The 17,683-nt window shown below is 43.2% G+C and overlaps 1 protein-coding gene across 4 annotated transcripts in view; it reads right to left on the bottom strand.

Moving 5' to 3' along the window:
• Window positions 1-17,683, bottom strand: part of LOC138672545 (nectin-1-like) — a 103,337-nt gene that overhangs the window by 73,805 nt on the left and 11,849 nt on the right. For all 4 annotated transcript variants that reach the window (XM_069760623.1, XM_069760626.1, XM_069760625.1 and 1 more), the window contains exon 2: window positions 9,263-9,586. In XM_069760623.1, coding sequence (XP_069616724.1) covers window positions 9,263-9,586 — 324 coding nt within the window. The remainder of the gene's footprint in view (window positions 1-9,262; window positions 9,587-17,683) is intronic.

Genomic DNA, 17,683 nt, shown 5'->3' with positions numbered 1-17,683 from the left:
TAGTGAGTGCAGCTCTGGAGTATAATACAGGAGGTAACTCAGGGTCAGTAATGTAATGTATGTACACAGTGACTGCACCAGCAGAATAATGAGTGCAGCTCTGGGGTATAATACAGGATGTAACTCAGGATCAGTAATGTAATGTATGTACACAGTGACTGCACCAGCTGAATAGTGAGTGCAGCTCTGGAGTATAATACAGGACGTAACTCAGGATCAGTAATGTAATGTATGACCAGCAGAATAGTGAGTGCAGCTCTGGAGTATAATACAGGATGTAACTCAGGATCAGTAATGTATGTATATAGTGATTGCACCAGCAGAATAGTGAGTGCAGCTCTGGGGTATAACACAGGACGTAACTCAGGATCAGTAATGTAATGTATGTACACACTGACTGCACCAGCAGAATAGTGAGCGCAGCTCTGGGATATAATGCAGGATGTAACTCAGGATCAGTAATGTAATGTATGTACACAGTGACTGCACCAGCAGAGTAGCAGAATAGTGAGTGCAGCTCTGGGGTATAATACAGGATGTAACTCAGGATCAGTAATGTAATGTATGTACACAATGACTGCACCAGCAGAATAATGAGTGCAGCTCTGGAGTACAATACATAGTAACATAGTAACATAGTTAGTAAGGCCGAAAAAAGACATTTGTCCATCCAGTTCAGCCTATATTCCATCATAATAAATCCCCAGATCTACGTCCTTCTACAGAACCTAATAATTGTATGATACAATATTGTTCTGCTCCAGGAAGACATCCAGGCCTCTCTTGAGCCCCTCGACTGAGTTCGCCATCACCACCTCCTCAGGCAAGCAATTCCAGATTCTCACTGCCCTAACAGTAAAGAATCCTCTTCTATGTTGGTGGAAAAACCTTCTCTCTTCCAGACGAAAAGAATGCCTCCTTGTGCCCGCCACCTTCCTTGGTATAAACAGATCCTCTGCGAGATATTTGTATTGTCCCCTTATATACTTATACATGGTTATTAGATCGCCCCTCAGTCGTCTTTTTTCTAGACTAAATAATCCTAATTTTGCTAATCTATCTGGGTACTGTAGTTCTCCCATCCCCTTTATTAATTTTGTTGCCCTCCTTTGTACTCTCTCTAGTTCCATTATATCCTTCCTGAGCACCGGTGCCCAAAACTGGACACAGTACTCCATGTGCGGTCTAACTAGGGATTTGTACAGAGGCAGTATAATGCTCTCATCATGTGTATCCAGACCTCTTTTAATGCACCCCATGATCCTGTTTGCCTTGGCAGCTGCTGCCTGGCACTGGCTGCTCCAGGTAAGTTTATCATTAACTAGGATCCCCAAGTCCTTCTCCCTGTCAGATTTACCCAGTGGTTTCCCGTTCAGTGTGTAATGGTGATATTGATTCCTTCTTCCCATGTGTATAACCTTACATTTATCATTGTTAAACCTCATCTGCCACCTTTCAGCCCAAGTTTCCAACTTATCCAGATCCATCTGTAGCAGAATACTACCTTCTCTTGCATTAACTGCTTTACATAGTTTTGTATCATCTGCAAATATCGATATTTTACTGTGTAAACCTTCTACCAGATCATTAATGAATATGTTGAAGAGAACAGGTCCCAATACCGACCCCTGCGGTCCCCACTGGTCACAGCGACCCAGTTAGAGACTATACCATTTATAACCACCCTCTGCTTTCTATCACTAAGCCAGTTACTAACCCATTTACACACATTTTCCCCCAGACCAAGCATTCTCATTTTGTGTACCAACCTCTTGTGCGGCACGGTATCAAACGCTTTGGAAAAATCGAGATATACCACGTCCAATGACTCACCGTGGTCCAGCCTATAGCTTACCTCTTCATAAAAACTGATTAGATTGGTTTGACAGGAGCGATTTCTCATAAACCCATGCTGATATGGAGTTAAACAGTTATTCTCATTGAGATAATCCAGAATAACATCCCTCAGAAACCCTTCAAATATTTTACCAACAATAGAGGTTAGACTTACTGGCCTATAATTTCCAGGTTCACTTTTAGAGCCCTTTTTGAATATTGGCACCACATTTGCTATGCGCCAATCCTGCGGAACAGACCCTGTCGCTATAGAGTCCCTAAAAATAAGAAATAATGGTTTATCTATTACATTACTTAGTTCTCTTAGTACTCGTGGGTGTATGCCATCCGGACCCGGAGATTTATCTATTTTAATCTTATTTAGCCGGTTTCGCACCTCTTCTTGGGTTAGATTGGTGACCCTTAATATAGGGTTTTCATTGGTTCTTGGGATTTCACCTAGCATTTCATTTTCCACCGTGAATACCGTGGAGAAGAAGGTGTTTAATATGTTAGCTTTTTCCTCGTCATCTACAACCATTCTTTCCTCACTATTTTTTAAGGGGCCTACATTTTCAGTTTTTATTCTTTTACTATTGATATAGTTGAAGAACAGTTTGGGATTAGTTTTACTCTCCTTAGCAATGTGCTTCTCTGTTTCCTTTTTGGCAGCTTTAATTAGTTTTTTAGATAAAGTATTTTTCTCCCTATAGTTTTTTAGAGCTTCAATGGTGCCATCCTGCTTTAGTAGTGCAAATGCTTTCTTTTTACTGTTAATTGCCTGTCTTACTTCTTTGTTTAGCCACATTGGGTTTTTCCTATTTCTAGTCCTTTTATGCCCACAAGGTATAAACCGCTTACACTGCCTATTTAGGATGTTCTTAAACATTTCCCATTTATTATCTGTATTCTTATTTCTGAGGATATTGTCCCAGTCTACCAGATTAAGGGCATCTCTAAGCTGGTCAAACTTTGCCTTCCTAAAGTTCAGTGTTTTTGTGACTCCCTGACAAGTTCCCCTAGTGAAAGACAGGTGAAACTGTACAATATTGTGGTCGCTATTTCCTAGATGCCCGACCACCTGCAGATTTGTTATTCTGTCAGGTCTATTAGATAGTATTAGGTCTAAAAGTGCTGCTCCTCTGGTTGGATTCTGCACCAATTGTGAAAGATAATTTTTCTTGGTTATTAGCAGAAACCTGTTGCCTTTATGGGTTTCATGTTATGATTAGGTAATTCAGAACCACAACGGACCTGGTGGTTAAGAGCACACAAGTGACCTGATAGTTACAAATAAAATAGGACAAGCTCTGAGACGTGGGAACTCTGCTGACCGCAATCCCTAATCCTATCATACCACACTAGAGGTAGCCGTGGATTGCGCCTAACGCTCCCTATGCAACTCGGCACAGCCGAATCCAAAATCTTCTCTGTTGTGAGCTCCCTCCTGTGGTCACAAGTGGTACTTCGGCTGATTCTCTTTGTGAGCTTCTGTTGGTGGAGGGAAGTGGTACTGCGGCTTCTGAGTTTCCTCCCTCAGGTGATCTGGTGAGGTCGTTAGGTGCTTCTCTACTTAACTCCACCTAATGCTTTGATCCTGGCTTCCTGTCAATGTTCCAGTGTTGGACTTGCTTTTCCCTGGATCATTCCTGTGGCCTGCTGCTCTGCATAGCTAAGTTCTTCTTTGCTATTTGTTTGCTATTTTTTCTGTCCAGCTTGTCTAATTTGTTGCTGGAAGCTCTGGGACGCAAAGGGTGTACCTCCGTGCCGTTAGTTCGGTACGGAGGGTCTTTTTGCCCCCTTTGCATGGTTTTCTTTAGGGTTTTGTGTAGACCGCAAAGTTACCTTTTCTATCCTCGATCTGTTAAGAAAGTCGGGCCTTACTTTGCTGAATCTATTTCATCTCTACGTTTGTCTTTTCATCTTAACTCACAGTCATTATATGTGGGGGGCTGCCTTTTCCTTTGGGGTATTTCTCTGAGGCAAGGTAGGCTTATTTTCTATCTTCAGGCTAGTTAGTTTCTCAGGCTGTGCCGAGTTGCATAGGCAGAGTTAGGCGCAATCCACGGCTGCCTCTAGTCTTGTTTGGAGAGGATTAGGGATTGCGGTCTGCAGAGTTCCCACGTCTCAGAGCTCGTTCTATGATTTTGGGTTATTGTCAGATCACTGTATGTGCTCTGACCGCTATGTCCATTGTAGTACTGAATTTCCTTTCATAACACTTCTCCACTATATACTCCAACTCCCCCTCCACCAAAACCGGGGCAGGAGGATCAACAGATGGAACCATAGGTGCCACGTATCTCCGCAACAACGACCTATGGAATACGTTATGGATGGAAAAAGAATCTGGAAGGGACAAACGAAAAGACACAGGATTAAGAACCTCAGAAATCCTATACGGACCAATGAAACGAGGCTTAAACTTAGGAGAGGAAACCTTCATAGGAATATAACGAGATGACAACCAAACCAAATCCCCAACACGAAGTCGGGGACCCACACAGCGTCTGCGATTAGCGAAACGTTGAGCCTTCTCCTGGGACAAGGTCAAATTGTCCACTACATGAGTCCAAATCTGCTGCAACCTGTCCACCACCGTATCCACACCAGGACAGTCCGAAGACTCAACCTGCCCTGAAGAGAAACGAGGATGGAACCCAGAATTGCAGAAAAACGGCGAAACCAAGGTAGCCGAGCTGGCCCGATTATTAAGGGCAAACTCAGCCAACGGCAAAAAGGACACCCAATCATCCTGATCAGCAGAAACAAAGCATCTCAGATATGTTTCCAAGGTCTGATTGGTTCGTTCAGTCTGGCCATTTGTCTGAGGATGGAAAGCCGAGGAAAAAGACAAATCAATGCCCATCCTAGTACAAAAGGCTCGCCAAAACCTCGAAACAAACTGGGAACCTCTGTCAGAAACGATGTTCTCTGGAATGCCATGCAACCGAACCACATGCTGGAAGAACAATGGCACCAAATCAGAGGAGGAAGGTAATTTAGACAAGGGTACCAAATGGACCATCTTAGAGAAGCGATCACAAACCACCCAAATGACCGACATCTTTTGAGAGACGGGGAGATCCGAAATAAAATCCATAGAGATATGTGTCCAAGGCCTCTTCGGGACCGGCAAGGGCAAAAGCAACCCACTGGCACGAGAACAGCAGGGCTTAGCCCGAGCACAAATCCCACAGGACTGCACAAAAGAACGCACATCCCGCGACAGAGACGGCCACCAAAAGGATCTAGCCACTAAATCTCTGGTACCAAAGATACCAGGATGACCAGCCGACACCGAACAATGAACCTCAGAGATAACCTTATTCGTCCACCTATCAGGGACAAACAGTTTCTCCGCTGGGCAACGATCAGGTTTATTAGCTTGAAATTTTTGCAGCACCCGCCGCAAATCAGGGGAGATGGCAGACACAATTACTCCCTCTTTGAGAATACCCTCCGGCTCAGACAAAGCCGGAGAGTCGGGCACAAAACTCCTAGAGAGGGCATCCGCCTTCACATTTTTAGAGCCCGGAAGGTACGAAACCACAAAGTCAAAACGGGAGAAAAACAGCGACCAACGAGCCTGTCTAGGATTCAACCGTTTGGCAGACTCGAGATAAGTCAAGTTTTTGTGATCAGTCAAGACCACCACGCGATGCTTAGCTCCTTCAAGCCAATGACGCCACTCCTCGAATGCCCACTTCATGGCCAGCAACTCTCGATTGCCAACATCATAATTTCTCTCAGCAGGCGAAAACTTCCTGGAAAAGAAGGCGCATGGCTTCATCACCGAGCAATCAGAACCTCTTTGCGACAAAACAGCCCCCGCTCCAATTTCAGAAGCATCAACCTCGACCTGGAACGGAAGCGAAACATCTGGTTGACACAACACAGGGGCAGAAGAAAAACAACGCTTTAACTCTTGAAAAGCTTCAGAAGACCAATTGACCACATCAGCACCCTTCTTGGTCAAATCGGTCAATGGTTTAGCAATACTAGAAAAATTACAGATGAAGCGACGATAGAAATTAGCAAAGCCCAGGAACTTTTGCAGACTCTTCAGAGATGTCGGCTGAGTCCAATCATAAATGGCCTGGACCTTAACAGGGTCCATCTCGATAGTAGAAGGGGAAAAAATGAACCCCAAAAATGAAACCTTCTGAACACCAAAGAGACACTTTGATCCCTTCACAAACAAAGAATTAGCACGCAGGACCTGGAACACCATTCTGACCTGCTTCACATGAGACTCCCAATTATCCGAGAAGACCAAAATGTCATCCAAGTATACAATCAGGAATTTATCCAGGTACTCTCGGAAGATGTCATGCATAAAGGACTGAAATACTGATGGAGCATTGGCAAGTCCGAATGGCATAACTAGGTACTCAAAATGGCCCTCGGGCGTATTAAATGCAGTTTTCCATTCATCGCCCCGTTTAATACGCACAAGATTATATGCACCACGAAGATCTATCTTGGTGAACCAACTAGCCCCCTTAATCCGAGCAAACAAATCAGACAGCAGCGGCAAGGGGTACTGAAATTTGACCGTGATTTTATTTAGAAGGTGGTAATCAATACAAGGTCTCAGTGAACCATCCTTCTTGGCCACAAAAAAGAACCCTGCTCCCAATGGCGATGATGACGGGCGAATATGACCCTTCTCCAATGATTCTTTTACGTAACTCCACATAGCGGCATGCTCAGGTACAGATAAATTAAACAGTCGACCTTTAGGAAACTTCCTACCAGGAATCAAATCGATAGCACAATCACAATCCCTATGCGGAGGTAGGGCATTGGACTTGGGCTCATCGAATACATCCCGGTAATCAGACAAGAACTCTGGGACCTCAGAAGGGGTGGATGATGAGATAGACTGAAATGGAACATCACCATGCACCCCCTGACAACCCCAGCTGGACACAGACATAGATTTCCAATCTAATACTGGGTTATGGACTTGTAGCCATGGCAACCCCAACACGACCACATCATGCAAATTATGCAACACCAGAAAGCGAATATCCTCCTGGTGCGCAGGAGCCATGCACATGGTCAGCTGGGTCCAATACTGAGGCTTATTCTTGGCCAAAGGCGTAGCATCAATTCCTCTCAATGGAATAAGACACTGCAAGGGCTCCAAGACAAACCCACAGCGCCTAGCAAACTCCAAGTCCATCAAATTCAGGGCAGCGCCTGAATCCACAAATGCCATGACAGAGTAGGAAGACAAAGAGCAGATCAAAGTAACGGACAAAAGAAATTTCGACTGTACCGTACCAATGGTGGCAGACTTAGCGAACCGCTTTGTGCGCTTAGGACAATCGGAGATAGCATGAGTGGAATCACCACAGTAGAAACACAGCCCATTCCGACGTCTGTGTTCCTGCCTTTCAGCTCTGGTCAAAGTCCTATCGCACTGCATAGGCTCAGGTTTATGCTCAGATAATACCGCCAAATGGTGCACAGATTTACGCTCACGCAAGCGTCGACCGATCTGAATGGCCAAAGACATAGACTCATTCAGACCAGCAGGCATAGGAAATCCCACCATGACATCCTTAAGGGCTTCAGAGAGACCTTTTCTGAAAATAGCTGCCAGCGCACATTCATTCCATTGAGTGAGCACGGACCACTTTCTAAACTTCTGACAATAAATCTCAATCTCATCCTGACCCTGACACAGAGCCAGCAATTTTTTCTCTGCCTGATCCACTGAATTAGGCTCATCGTACAGTAATCCGAGCGCCAGAAAAAACGCATCAATATTACATAATGCAGGATCTCCTGGTGCAAGGGAAAATGCCCAGTCTTGAGGATCGCCATGTAATAAAGAAATAATGATCCTAACTTGTTGAACTGGGTCACCAGAGGAGCGAGGTTTCAAAGCCAGAAACAGTTTGCAATTATTTTTGAAACTCAGAAATTTAGCTCTATCTCCAGAAAACAAATCAGGAATAGGAATTCTTGGTTCTAACATAGAATTCTGAACCACAAAGTCTTGAATATTTTGTACTCTTGCAGTGAGATGATCCACACATGAAGACAGACCTTTGATGTCCATCACTACACCTGTGTCCTGAACTACCCAAATGTCTAGGGAAAAAAAAAGGCAAAACACAGTGCAAAGAAAAAAAAATGGTCTCAGAACTTCTTTTTTCCCTCTATTGAGATGCATTAGTACTTTAGGCCTCCAGTACTGTTATGATTAGGTAATTCAGAACCACAATGGACCTGGTGGTTAAGAGCACACAAGTGACCTGATAGTTACAAATAAAATAGGACAAGCTCTGAGACATGGGAACTCTGCTGACCGCAATCCCTAATTCTATCATACCACACTAGAGGTAGCCGTGGATTGCGCCTAACGCTCCCTATGCAACTCGGCACAGCCTGAGAAACTAGCTAGCCTGAAGATAGAAAATAAGCCTACCTTGCCTCAGAGAAATTCCCCAAAGGAAAAGGCAGCCCCCCACATATAATGACTGTGAGTTAAGATGAAAATACAAACATAGAGATGAAATAGATTTTAGCAAAGTGAGGCCCGACTTACTGAATAGACCGAGGATAGGAAAGAGAGCTTTGCGGTCAACACAAAACCCTACAAACAACCACGCAGAGGGGCAAAAAGACCCTCCGCACCGACTAACGGTACGGAGGTGCTCCCTCTGCGTCTCAGAGCTTCCAGCAAGCAAGAAAAACCAAAATAGCAAGCTGGACAGAAAATATAGCAACAAAAGTAACACAAGCCGAACTTAGCTTATGCTGGGCAGACAGGCCACAGGAACGATCCAGGAGAAAGCAAGACCAATACTGGAACATTGACTGGAGGCCAGGATCAAAGCACTAGGTGGAGTTAAATAGAGCAGCACCTAACAACTTAACCTCATCACCTGAGGAAGGAAACTCAGAAGCCGCAGTACCACTCACATCCACCAACGGAAGCCCATAGACAGAATCAGCCGAAGTACCACTTGTGACCACAGGAGGGAGCTTGAGCACAGAATTCACAACAGTTTCACAGGTAATACAGGTAATACAGGATGTAACTCAGGATCAGTAATGTAATGTATGTACACAGTGACTGCACCAGCAGAATAGTGAGTGCAGCTCTGGGGTATAATACAGGATGTAACTCAGGATCAGTAATGTAATGTATGTACACAGTGACTGCACCAGCAGAATAGTGAGTGCAGCTCTGGAGTATAATATAGGATGTAACTCAGGATCAGTAATGTAACGTATGTACACAGTGACTGCAACAGCAGAATAGTGAGTGCAGCTCTGGGGCACAGGATAAAGAATCTGTCAGTACTGTAACCTCAGGCTTTGGGCTCATCAATTGGCTAAAAAAATCTCTCATGGATCTAAAATATTATAAAATGGAGAGAGCTACCAAATAAAGTCTTCTTACCTAAAACTTGTAACTGAATTCTTCCTTCAATGGGATCGGATGGGAATGTAGTAAAGACACACTTGAAGAAGCCTTCATCGACCAGGCTCACGTTGAATATCTCGATGGATCCATCTTTGTATCCGTTACCCTTGAACCTGACTCTTTTTCCATACGACATGTGATACCTGGCTCCGGTATCGTTCCTGTAAGTAAGCAGTGTCACGCTGCCTCCGCTGCTCTGGATTTCCCAGGTGATTTGCTTGATTTCTTCATTGGTGTCAGCTTGGCATCGTAGCGTCACTTGTGATTCCAACCAAGCGTAAACCATTCCTGGAACTCGGACTGAAAAAGAAGCCCATGAGTCATGAACTCTTAGCCAAGTCGGGTAAATAACAGGGTTACAAAAGAAAGAGGTCCATGTATCACCGTCCCGTGGGAACCTCTCCACCATTGGGGACGTGTTTGTGACACAGTCGGGACTAGTTTCTTCCATGGGTTCTCGTTAACTCAACTTTTTGAAAGCCCAAAACTGGGCACAGCTGGAAAGATCGCCTCGTTACTTTTGCCTCCTCCTTCTCCAATAGAAGGATCAGAGATGGAGTTGTGCTATTGTCTGGTATAAAACACTGGCAGATGTAATGGGAGGTCCAGGGCCTCCCCCGGGGGGCTTGGATGTAGTAATTGGATGCAGACATCTAAAGACTTTTGATCCTCTCAGCTTTACGTACATCATTTGAAAATGTGTGAACCAACCCACACTAACTCTTTGGTCTGTGATATGTTGGTTTCTGTAGATTTCGGGGGAATCCAAAACAGATTTTGTTCAGGAATTGGAAAAATAGCATGGTCGAGTGTTCCCACGGGAAATCTATTCATGCAGAATGAAAGTCACCAACACTCTGCTGACCCCATAACTGCAGAGTCCAGACCTCCTCTGGTATAACATGAGCACACACACTGCGCCCCTGCCGGGAGCTTCATGGCCGGGCAGCTGCATGCAGCCGTACATCACCAAGCACAATGCTGAGCGTCGGATGGAGTGGTTTAAAGCCGCCACCACTGGACACTGGAAGAGACGTCTTCTGTGCAGTGATGGATCACAATTCTCTATCTGGAATCCGGTGATTCCAGAAGGACGTTTCCCCCTGACTGCATTGTGCCATTGTACAGATGGTGGAGGAGGATAATGCTATGTGCTGTAATCAGGGGGCGGCCTCGGACCCTTAGTTCCATTGAACATAAACAAGACATCGTGGACACTTTGTATCTTTATACCACTATATTTAAGATGCACAGAAATGGCAGAGAAATATACTGTAGGTATAATACAATGCCAAAGATTTCACTTACTTCTTACATTATTGTAAATTCTACAATACCGTACATAAAGTATAAAGCACAGCCCATAGTCATCCATGTAGTATAATGCACCCCCATAGTCATCCATAAAGTATAAAGTACAGCCCATCGTCCTCCATATAGTATAAAGCACAGCCCATAGTCCTCCATAAAGTATAAAGTACAGCCCATCGTCCTCCATATAGTATAAAGCACAGCCCATAGTCCTCCATATAGTATAATGCACCCCCATAGTCATCCATAGCACAGCCCTTAGTAATCCACATACCTACATATATAATGCACAGCCCAAAGTACTCCATATAGTATAACACACTCCCATAGTCATCCATATCATCCTTGTAGTATAATGCACAGCCCATAGTCATCCATGTAGTATAATGCACCCCCATAGTCATCCATAAAGTATAAAGCACAGCCCATAGTCATCCATGTAGTACAATGCACCTCCATTGTCATCCCTAAAGTATAAAGTACAGCCCATCGTCCTCCATATAGTATAAAGTACAGCCCATAGTCCTCCATATAGTATAATGCACCCCCATAGTCATCCATAGCACAGCCCTTAGTAATCCACATACCTACATATATAATGCACAGCCCAAAGTACTCCATATAGTATAACACACTCCCATAGTCATCCATATCATCCTTGTAGTATAATGCACAGCCCATAGTCATCCATGTAGTATAATGCACCCCCATAGTCATCCATAAAGTATAAAGCACAGCCCATAGTCCTCCATATAGTATAATGCACCCCCATAGTCATCCATAGCACAGCCCATAGTAATCCACATAACTACATATATAATGCACAGCCCATAGTAATCCATATAGTATAATACACTCCCATAGTCCTCCATATCATCCTTGTAGTATAATGCACAGCCCATAGTCATCCATAAAGTATAATGCACAGCCCATAGTCATGCATAAAGTATAATGCACAGCCCATAGTTCTCCATAAAGTATAATGCACAGCCCATAGACAACCATATAGTATAATGCACAGCCCATAGTAATCCATATAGTATAATGCATAGCCCATAGTCCTCCATATAGTATAATGCAGAGCCCATAGTCATCCATAAAGTATAATATACTCTCATAGTCCTCCATATAGTAAAATGCAGTCAGTTCATAGTCACCCTTGTAGTATAATGCACAGCCCATAGTCATGCATAAAGTATAATGCACAGCCCATAGTCATCCATATAGTATCATGCACAGTCCACAGTAATCCATATAGTATAATGCACAGCCCATAGTCCTCCATAAAGTATAATGCACAGCCCATAGTCATCCATATAGTATCATGCACAGTCCATAGTAATCCATATAGTATAATGCACAGCCCATAGTCCTCCATAAAGTATAATGTACAGGCCATAGTCATCCATAAAGTATCATGCACAGCCCATAGTCCTCTGTATATTATAATGCACAGCCCATAGACCTCCATATAAAGTAATGCACAGCTCATACTTATCCATATAGTATAATGCACAGACCATAGTTATCCATCTTCATCTATAAAGTATAATACACCACCATATACTGTATTATGCACAGCCCATAGTCCTTTGTATAATATAATGCAAAGCCCAGTCATCCATGTACAGTCATGGCCAGAAGTTTTGAGAATGACACCAAAGTTATATTTTCACATGATCTGCTGCCTTCTGGTTTTTATTAGTGTTTGTCTGATGTTTATATCACATACAGAAATATTATTGCAATCATATTATGAGTACCAATAGGTTATATTGACAGTTAGAATGAGTTAATGCAGCAAGTCAATATTTGCAGTGTTGACCCTTCTTCTTCAAGACCTCTGCAATTCTCCCTGGCATGCTCTCAATCAACTTCAGGACCAAATCCCGACTGATAGCAGTCCAGTCTTGCATAATCAATGCTTGCATTTTGCCAGAATTTGTTGGTTTTTGTTTGTCCACCCGTCTCTTGATGATTGACCACAAGTTCTCAATGGGATTAAGATCTGGGGAGTTTCCAGGCCATGGACCCAAAATCTCTATGTTTTGTTCCATGAGCCATTTAGTTATCATCTTTGCTTTATGGCAAGGTGCTCCATCATGTTGGAAAAGGCATTGTTGGGCGCCAAACTGCACTTGGATGGTTGGGAGAAGTTGCTCTTGGAGGAAATTCTGGTACTATTCTTTATTCATGGCTGTGTTTTTAGGCAAGACTGTGAGTGAGCCGATTCCCTTGGCTGAGAAGCAACCCCACACATGAATGGTTTCAGGATGCTTTACAGTTGGCATGAGACAAGACTGGTGGTAGCGCTCACCTCTTCTTCTCCGAATAAGCTGTTTTCCAGATGTCCCAAACAATTGAAAAGGGGATTCATCAGAGAAAATGACTTTGCCCCAGTCCTCAGCAGTCCACTCCCTGTACCTTTTGCAGAATATCAGTCGGTCCCTGATGTTTTTTCTGGAGAGAAGTGGCTTCTTTGCTGCCCTCCTTGAAACCAGGCCTTGCTCAAAGAGTCTCCGCCTCACAGTGCGTGCAGAAGCACTCACACCAGCCTGCTGCCATTCCTGAGCAAGCTCGGCACTGCTGGTAGTCCGATCCCGCAGCTGAAACAGTTTTAAGATACGGTCCTGGCGCTTGCTGGTCTTTCTTGGGCGCCCTGGAGCCTTTTTGACAACAATGGAAGCTCTCTCCTTGAAGTTCTTGATGATGCGATAGATTGTTGACTGAGGTGCAATCTTTGTAGCTGCGATACTCTTCCCTGTTAGGCCATTTTTGTGCAGTGCAATGATGGCTGCATGTGTTTCTTTAGAGATAACCATGGTTAACTGAAGAGAAACAATGATACCAAGTACCAGCCTCCTTTTAAAGTGTCCAGTGATGTCATTCTTACTTAATCATGACTGACTGATCGCCAGCCCTGTCCTCATCAACACCAACACCTGTGTTAATGGATCAATCACTAAAACGATGTTAGGTGCTCCTTTTAAGGCAGGACTGCAATGATGTTGAAATGCGTTTTGGGGGTTAAAGTTCATTTTCTGGGCAAATATTGACTTTGCAAGTACAGTAATTGCTGTTAAGCTGATCACTCTGACATTCAGGAGTATATGCAAATTGCCATTAGAAAAAATGAAGCAGTAGACTTAGGAAAAATTAATATTTGTCTCATTCCCAAAACTTTTGGCCATGACTGTAGTATAATACACAGCTCATAATCATCCATGTAGTATAATACACAGCCCATAATCATCCATGTAGCATAATGCACAGCTCATATTCATCCATGTAGTATAATACACAGCCCATAATCATCTATATAGCATAATGCACAGCCCAGTCATCCATGTAGTATAATACACAGCCCATAATCATCCATGTAGCATAATGCACAGACCATAATCATCTGTATAGCATAATGTACAGCCCAGTCATCCATGTAGTATAATACACATCCCAGTCATCCATGTAGTATAATGCACAGCCCATAATCATCTATATAGCATAATGCACAGCCCAGTTATCCATGTGGAATAATACACAGCCCATAATCATCCATGTAGTATAATACACAGCTCATATTCATCCATGTAGCATAATGCACAGCCCAGTCATCCATGTAGTATAATACACAGCCCATAATCATCCATGTAGCATAATGCACAGCCCATAATCATCTATATAGCATAATGCACAGCTCATAGTCATCCATCTACTATATAATTGTCTAAGGGGTACTTCCGTCTTTCTGTCTGTCCTTCTGTCTGTCTGCAACTTCCGTCACGGAAATCCCGCGTAACTGATTGGTCTCGCCAGTTGCCTGTCCTGGCTGCCACGACCAATCAGCGACGGGCACAGCCTGGCCGAGAATTAGTCCCTCCCTACTCGTGCCCAGTCAGTATCCGGCGCCCGCTTGCTCCATACTCCCCTCCAGTCAGCGCTCACATAGGGTTAATGACAGCGTTAACAGACCGCGTTATGCCGCAGGTGACGCACTCCGTTAACGCTCCAGAAAGAGAGGGGGGGAGAGGGAAGGGTTGGAGCTTGACACGCCGAGACATGCATCTGTAAGCCTTTGCAAATTAATGTAGCTGGTAGGTGCCGTACCTGCTGGTGATTTCAGCTGAAGCAGAAGAAAGGAAAAGGGAATATCCAGCACATCCATCCAGTGTAAGTAAAATATCCAAAATGTATTAGAACATTTTAAAAAACAATAGTAAAAAAGAGAAAGAGAGAGAGACCCTCTCTGCCTGACGCGTTTCTGGCGCACCACGGCGCCCTTAGTCATAGGAACTAATACCATCTAGATGAACATTTGAAAAAAACTTTTATTGATAGCCATGATGTGGGAGTTTTTTTCTCCTAGCCACTACTCTGCTTCCATTCTGAAGAATTGTGCATAAAGATTTGTCCTGATTGACTACAGGGAGATATTTAAGAAGGATCTGTCTGATTTTATTGCACTGACTGCTATAAGCGGTAGAAAAAGTTTTTTCAAATGTTCTGGTAACAGATGTAATGTCTGCCAATTTGCAGACAACAAAAGAACTACCTTTTCCTCGAATCACAATGTTACTTATAATATAAAATCATTTATTAATTGTGATTCTGACCACGTCATATACTGCATAAAATGTAAGGCTTGCAATATTTGCTATATAGGTTACACCACAAGGAAAATCCAAAAAAGAATTTCAGAACACATAGCAAATATAAATAACCATAATTCAGGCTATTCTGGGGCTACGAAACATTTTATTTCTGTACATAAAGGAGACCTATCAGATTTTTCATTTTTTGGCATAGAAAGGGTTAGTCAGTCACCTAGAGGTGGAGATTGGAAGAAACAATTAGCTCTGCGGGAAGCCTTTTGGATTCTGACTTTAGACACTAAACATCCACATGGTATGAATTACAGGAATGACCTTTTTTACATATATTGAACTGACAGATAGATTTAAAGTATATATTTATGCAATTTCAATATATTTGAAATAAGAAAAAAAAAGTCTTGTTATGTGTGTTTAGCTGCAGCTTTTATAAATGTAATTGATTGCTATGTCTGTGATTGGTTCATTGCTATATATACAGGTCCTTCTCAAAAAATTAGCATATAGTGTTAAAGTTCATTATTTACCATAATGTAATGATTACAATTAAACTTTCATATATTATAGATTCATTATCCACCAACTGAAATTTGTCAGGTCTTTTATTGTTTTAATACTGATGATTTTGGCATACAACTCCTGATAACCCAAAAAACCTGTCTCAATAAATTAGCATATTTCACCCATCCAATCAAATAAAAGTGTTTTTTAATAACAAACAAAAAAACCATCAAATAATAATGTTCAGTTATGCACTCAATACTTGGTCGGGAATCCTTTGGCAGAAATGACTGCTTCAATGCGGCGTGGCATGGAGGCAATCAGCCTGTGACACTGCTGAGATGTTATGGAGGCCCAGGATGCTTCAATAGCGGCCTTAAGCTCATCCAGAGTGTTGGGTCTTGCGTCTCTCAACTTTCTCTTCACAACATCCCACAGATTCTCTATGGGGTTCAGGTCAGGAGAGTTGGCAGGCCAATTGAGCACAGTAATACCATGGTCAGTAAACCATTTACCAGTGGTTTTGGCACTGTGAGCAGGTGCCAGGTCGTGCTGAAAAAATGAAATCTTCATCTCCATAAAGCATTGACCCTGCCCTTGATGAAACACAGTGGACCAACACCAGCAGCTGACATGGCACCCCACACCATCACTGACTGTGGGTACTTGACACTGGACTTCAGGCATTTTGGCATTTCCTTCTCCCCAGTCTTCCTCCACACTCTGGCACCTTGATTTCCGAATGACATGCAAAATTTGCTTTCATCAGAAAAAAGTACTTGGGACCACTTAACAACAGTCCAGTGCTGCTTCTCTGTAGCCCAGGTCAGGCGCCTCTGCCGCTGTTTATGGTTCAAAAGTGGCTTTACCTGGGGAATGCGGCACCTGTAGCCCATTTCCTGCACACGCCTGTGCACGGTGGCTCTGGATGTTTCCACACCAGACTCAGTCCACTGCTTCCTCAGGTTCCCCAAGGTCTGGAATCGGTCCTTCTCCACAATCTTCCTCAGGGTCCGGTCTCCTCTTCTCGTTGTACAGCGTTTTCTGCCACATTGTTTCCTTCCAACAGACTTACCATTGAGGTGCCTTGATACAGCACTCTGGGAACAGCCTATTTGTTGAGAAATTTCTTTCTGGGTCTTACCCTCTTGCTTGAGGGTGTCAATGATGGCCTTCTTGACATCTGTCAGGTCGCTAGTCTTACCCATGATGGGGGTTTTGAGTAATGAACCAGGCAGGGAGTTTATAAAAGCCTCAGGTATCTTTTGCATGTGTTTAGAGTTAATTAGTTGATTCAGAAGATTAGGGTAATAGGTCGTTTAGAGAACCTTTTCTTGATATGCTAATTTATTGAGACAGGTTTTTTGGGTTATCAGGAGTTGTATGCCAAAATCATCAGTATTTAAACAATAAAAGACCTGACAAATTTCAGTTGGTGGATAATGAATCTATAATATATGAAAGTTTAATTGTAATCATTACATTATGGTAAATAATGAAATTTAACACTATATGCTAATTTTTTGAGAAGGACCTGTAAACCTGTTCATCTAGATGGTATTAGTTCCTATGACTAAGGGCGCCGTGGTGCGCCAGAAACGCGTCAGGCAGAGAGAGTCTCTCTCTCTCTGTTTTACTATTGTTTTTTAAAATGTTCTAATAAATTTTGGATATTTTACTTACACTGGATGGACGTGCTGGAAATCCCCTTTTCCTTTCTTGCACTCCACTACCGCCGCTATTAACCCTGTGTGACCAACATTTTTTTTTACTATTGATGCTGCCTATGTAGCATCAATAGTAAAAAGATCTAATGTTAAAAATAATAAACAAAAAACCTGCTATTCTCACCTTCCGTCGTCCGCCGAGGCGCGCGCGGCTGCCGCCAGCTTCCGTTCCCAGAGATGGATTGCGAAATTACTTAGAAGACTTAGTGGTCTCACGAGACTGCTACGTCATCTGGGTAATTTCGCAA

Source organism: Ranitomeya imitator, chromosome 3 (genome assembly GCF_032444005.1).
Source record: "Ranitomeya imitator isolate aRanImi1 chromosome 3, aRanImi1.pri, whole genome shotgun sequence".
Lineage (NCBI taxonomy): Eukaryota > Metazoa > Chordata > Amphibia > Anura > Dendrobatidae > Ranitomeya > Ranitomeya imitator.
This window is presented reverse-complemented; position numbering and strand designations above follow the sequence as displayed.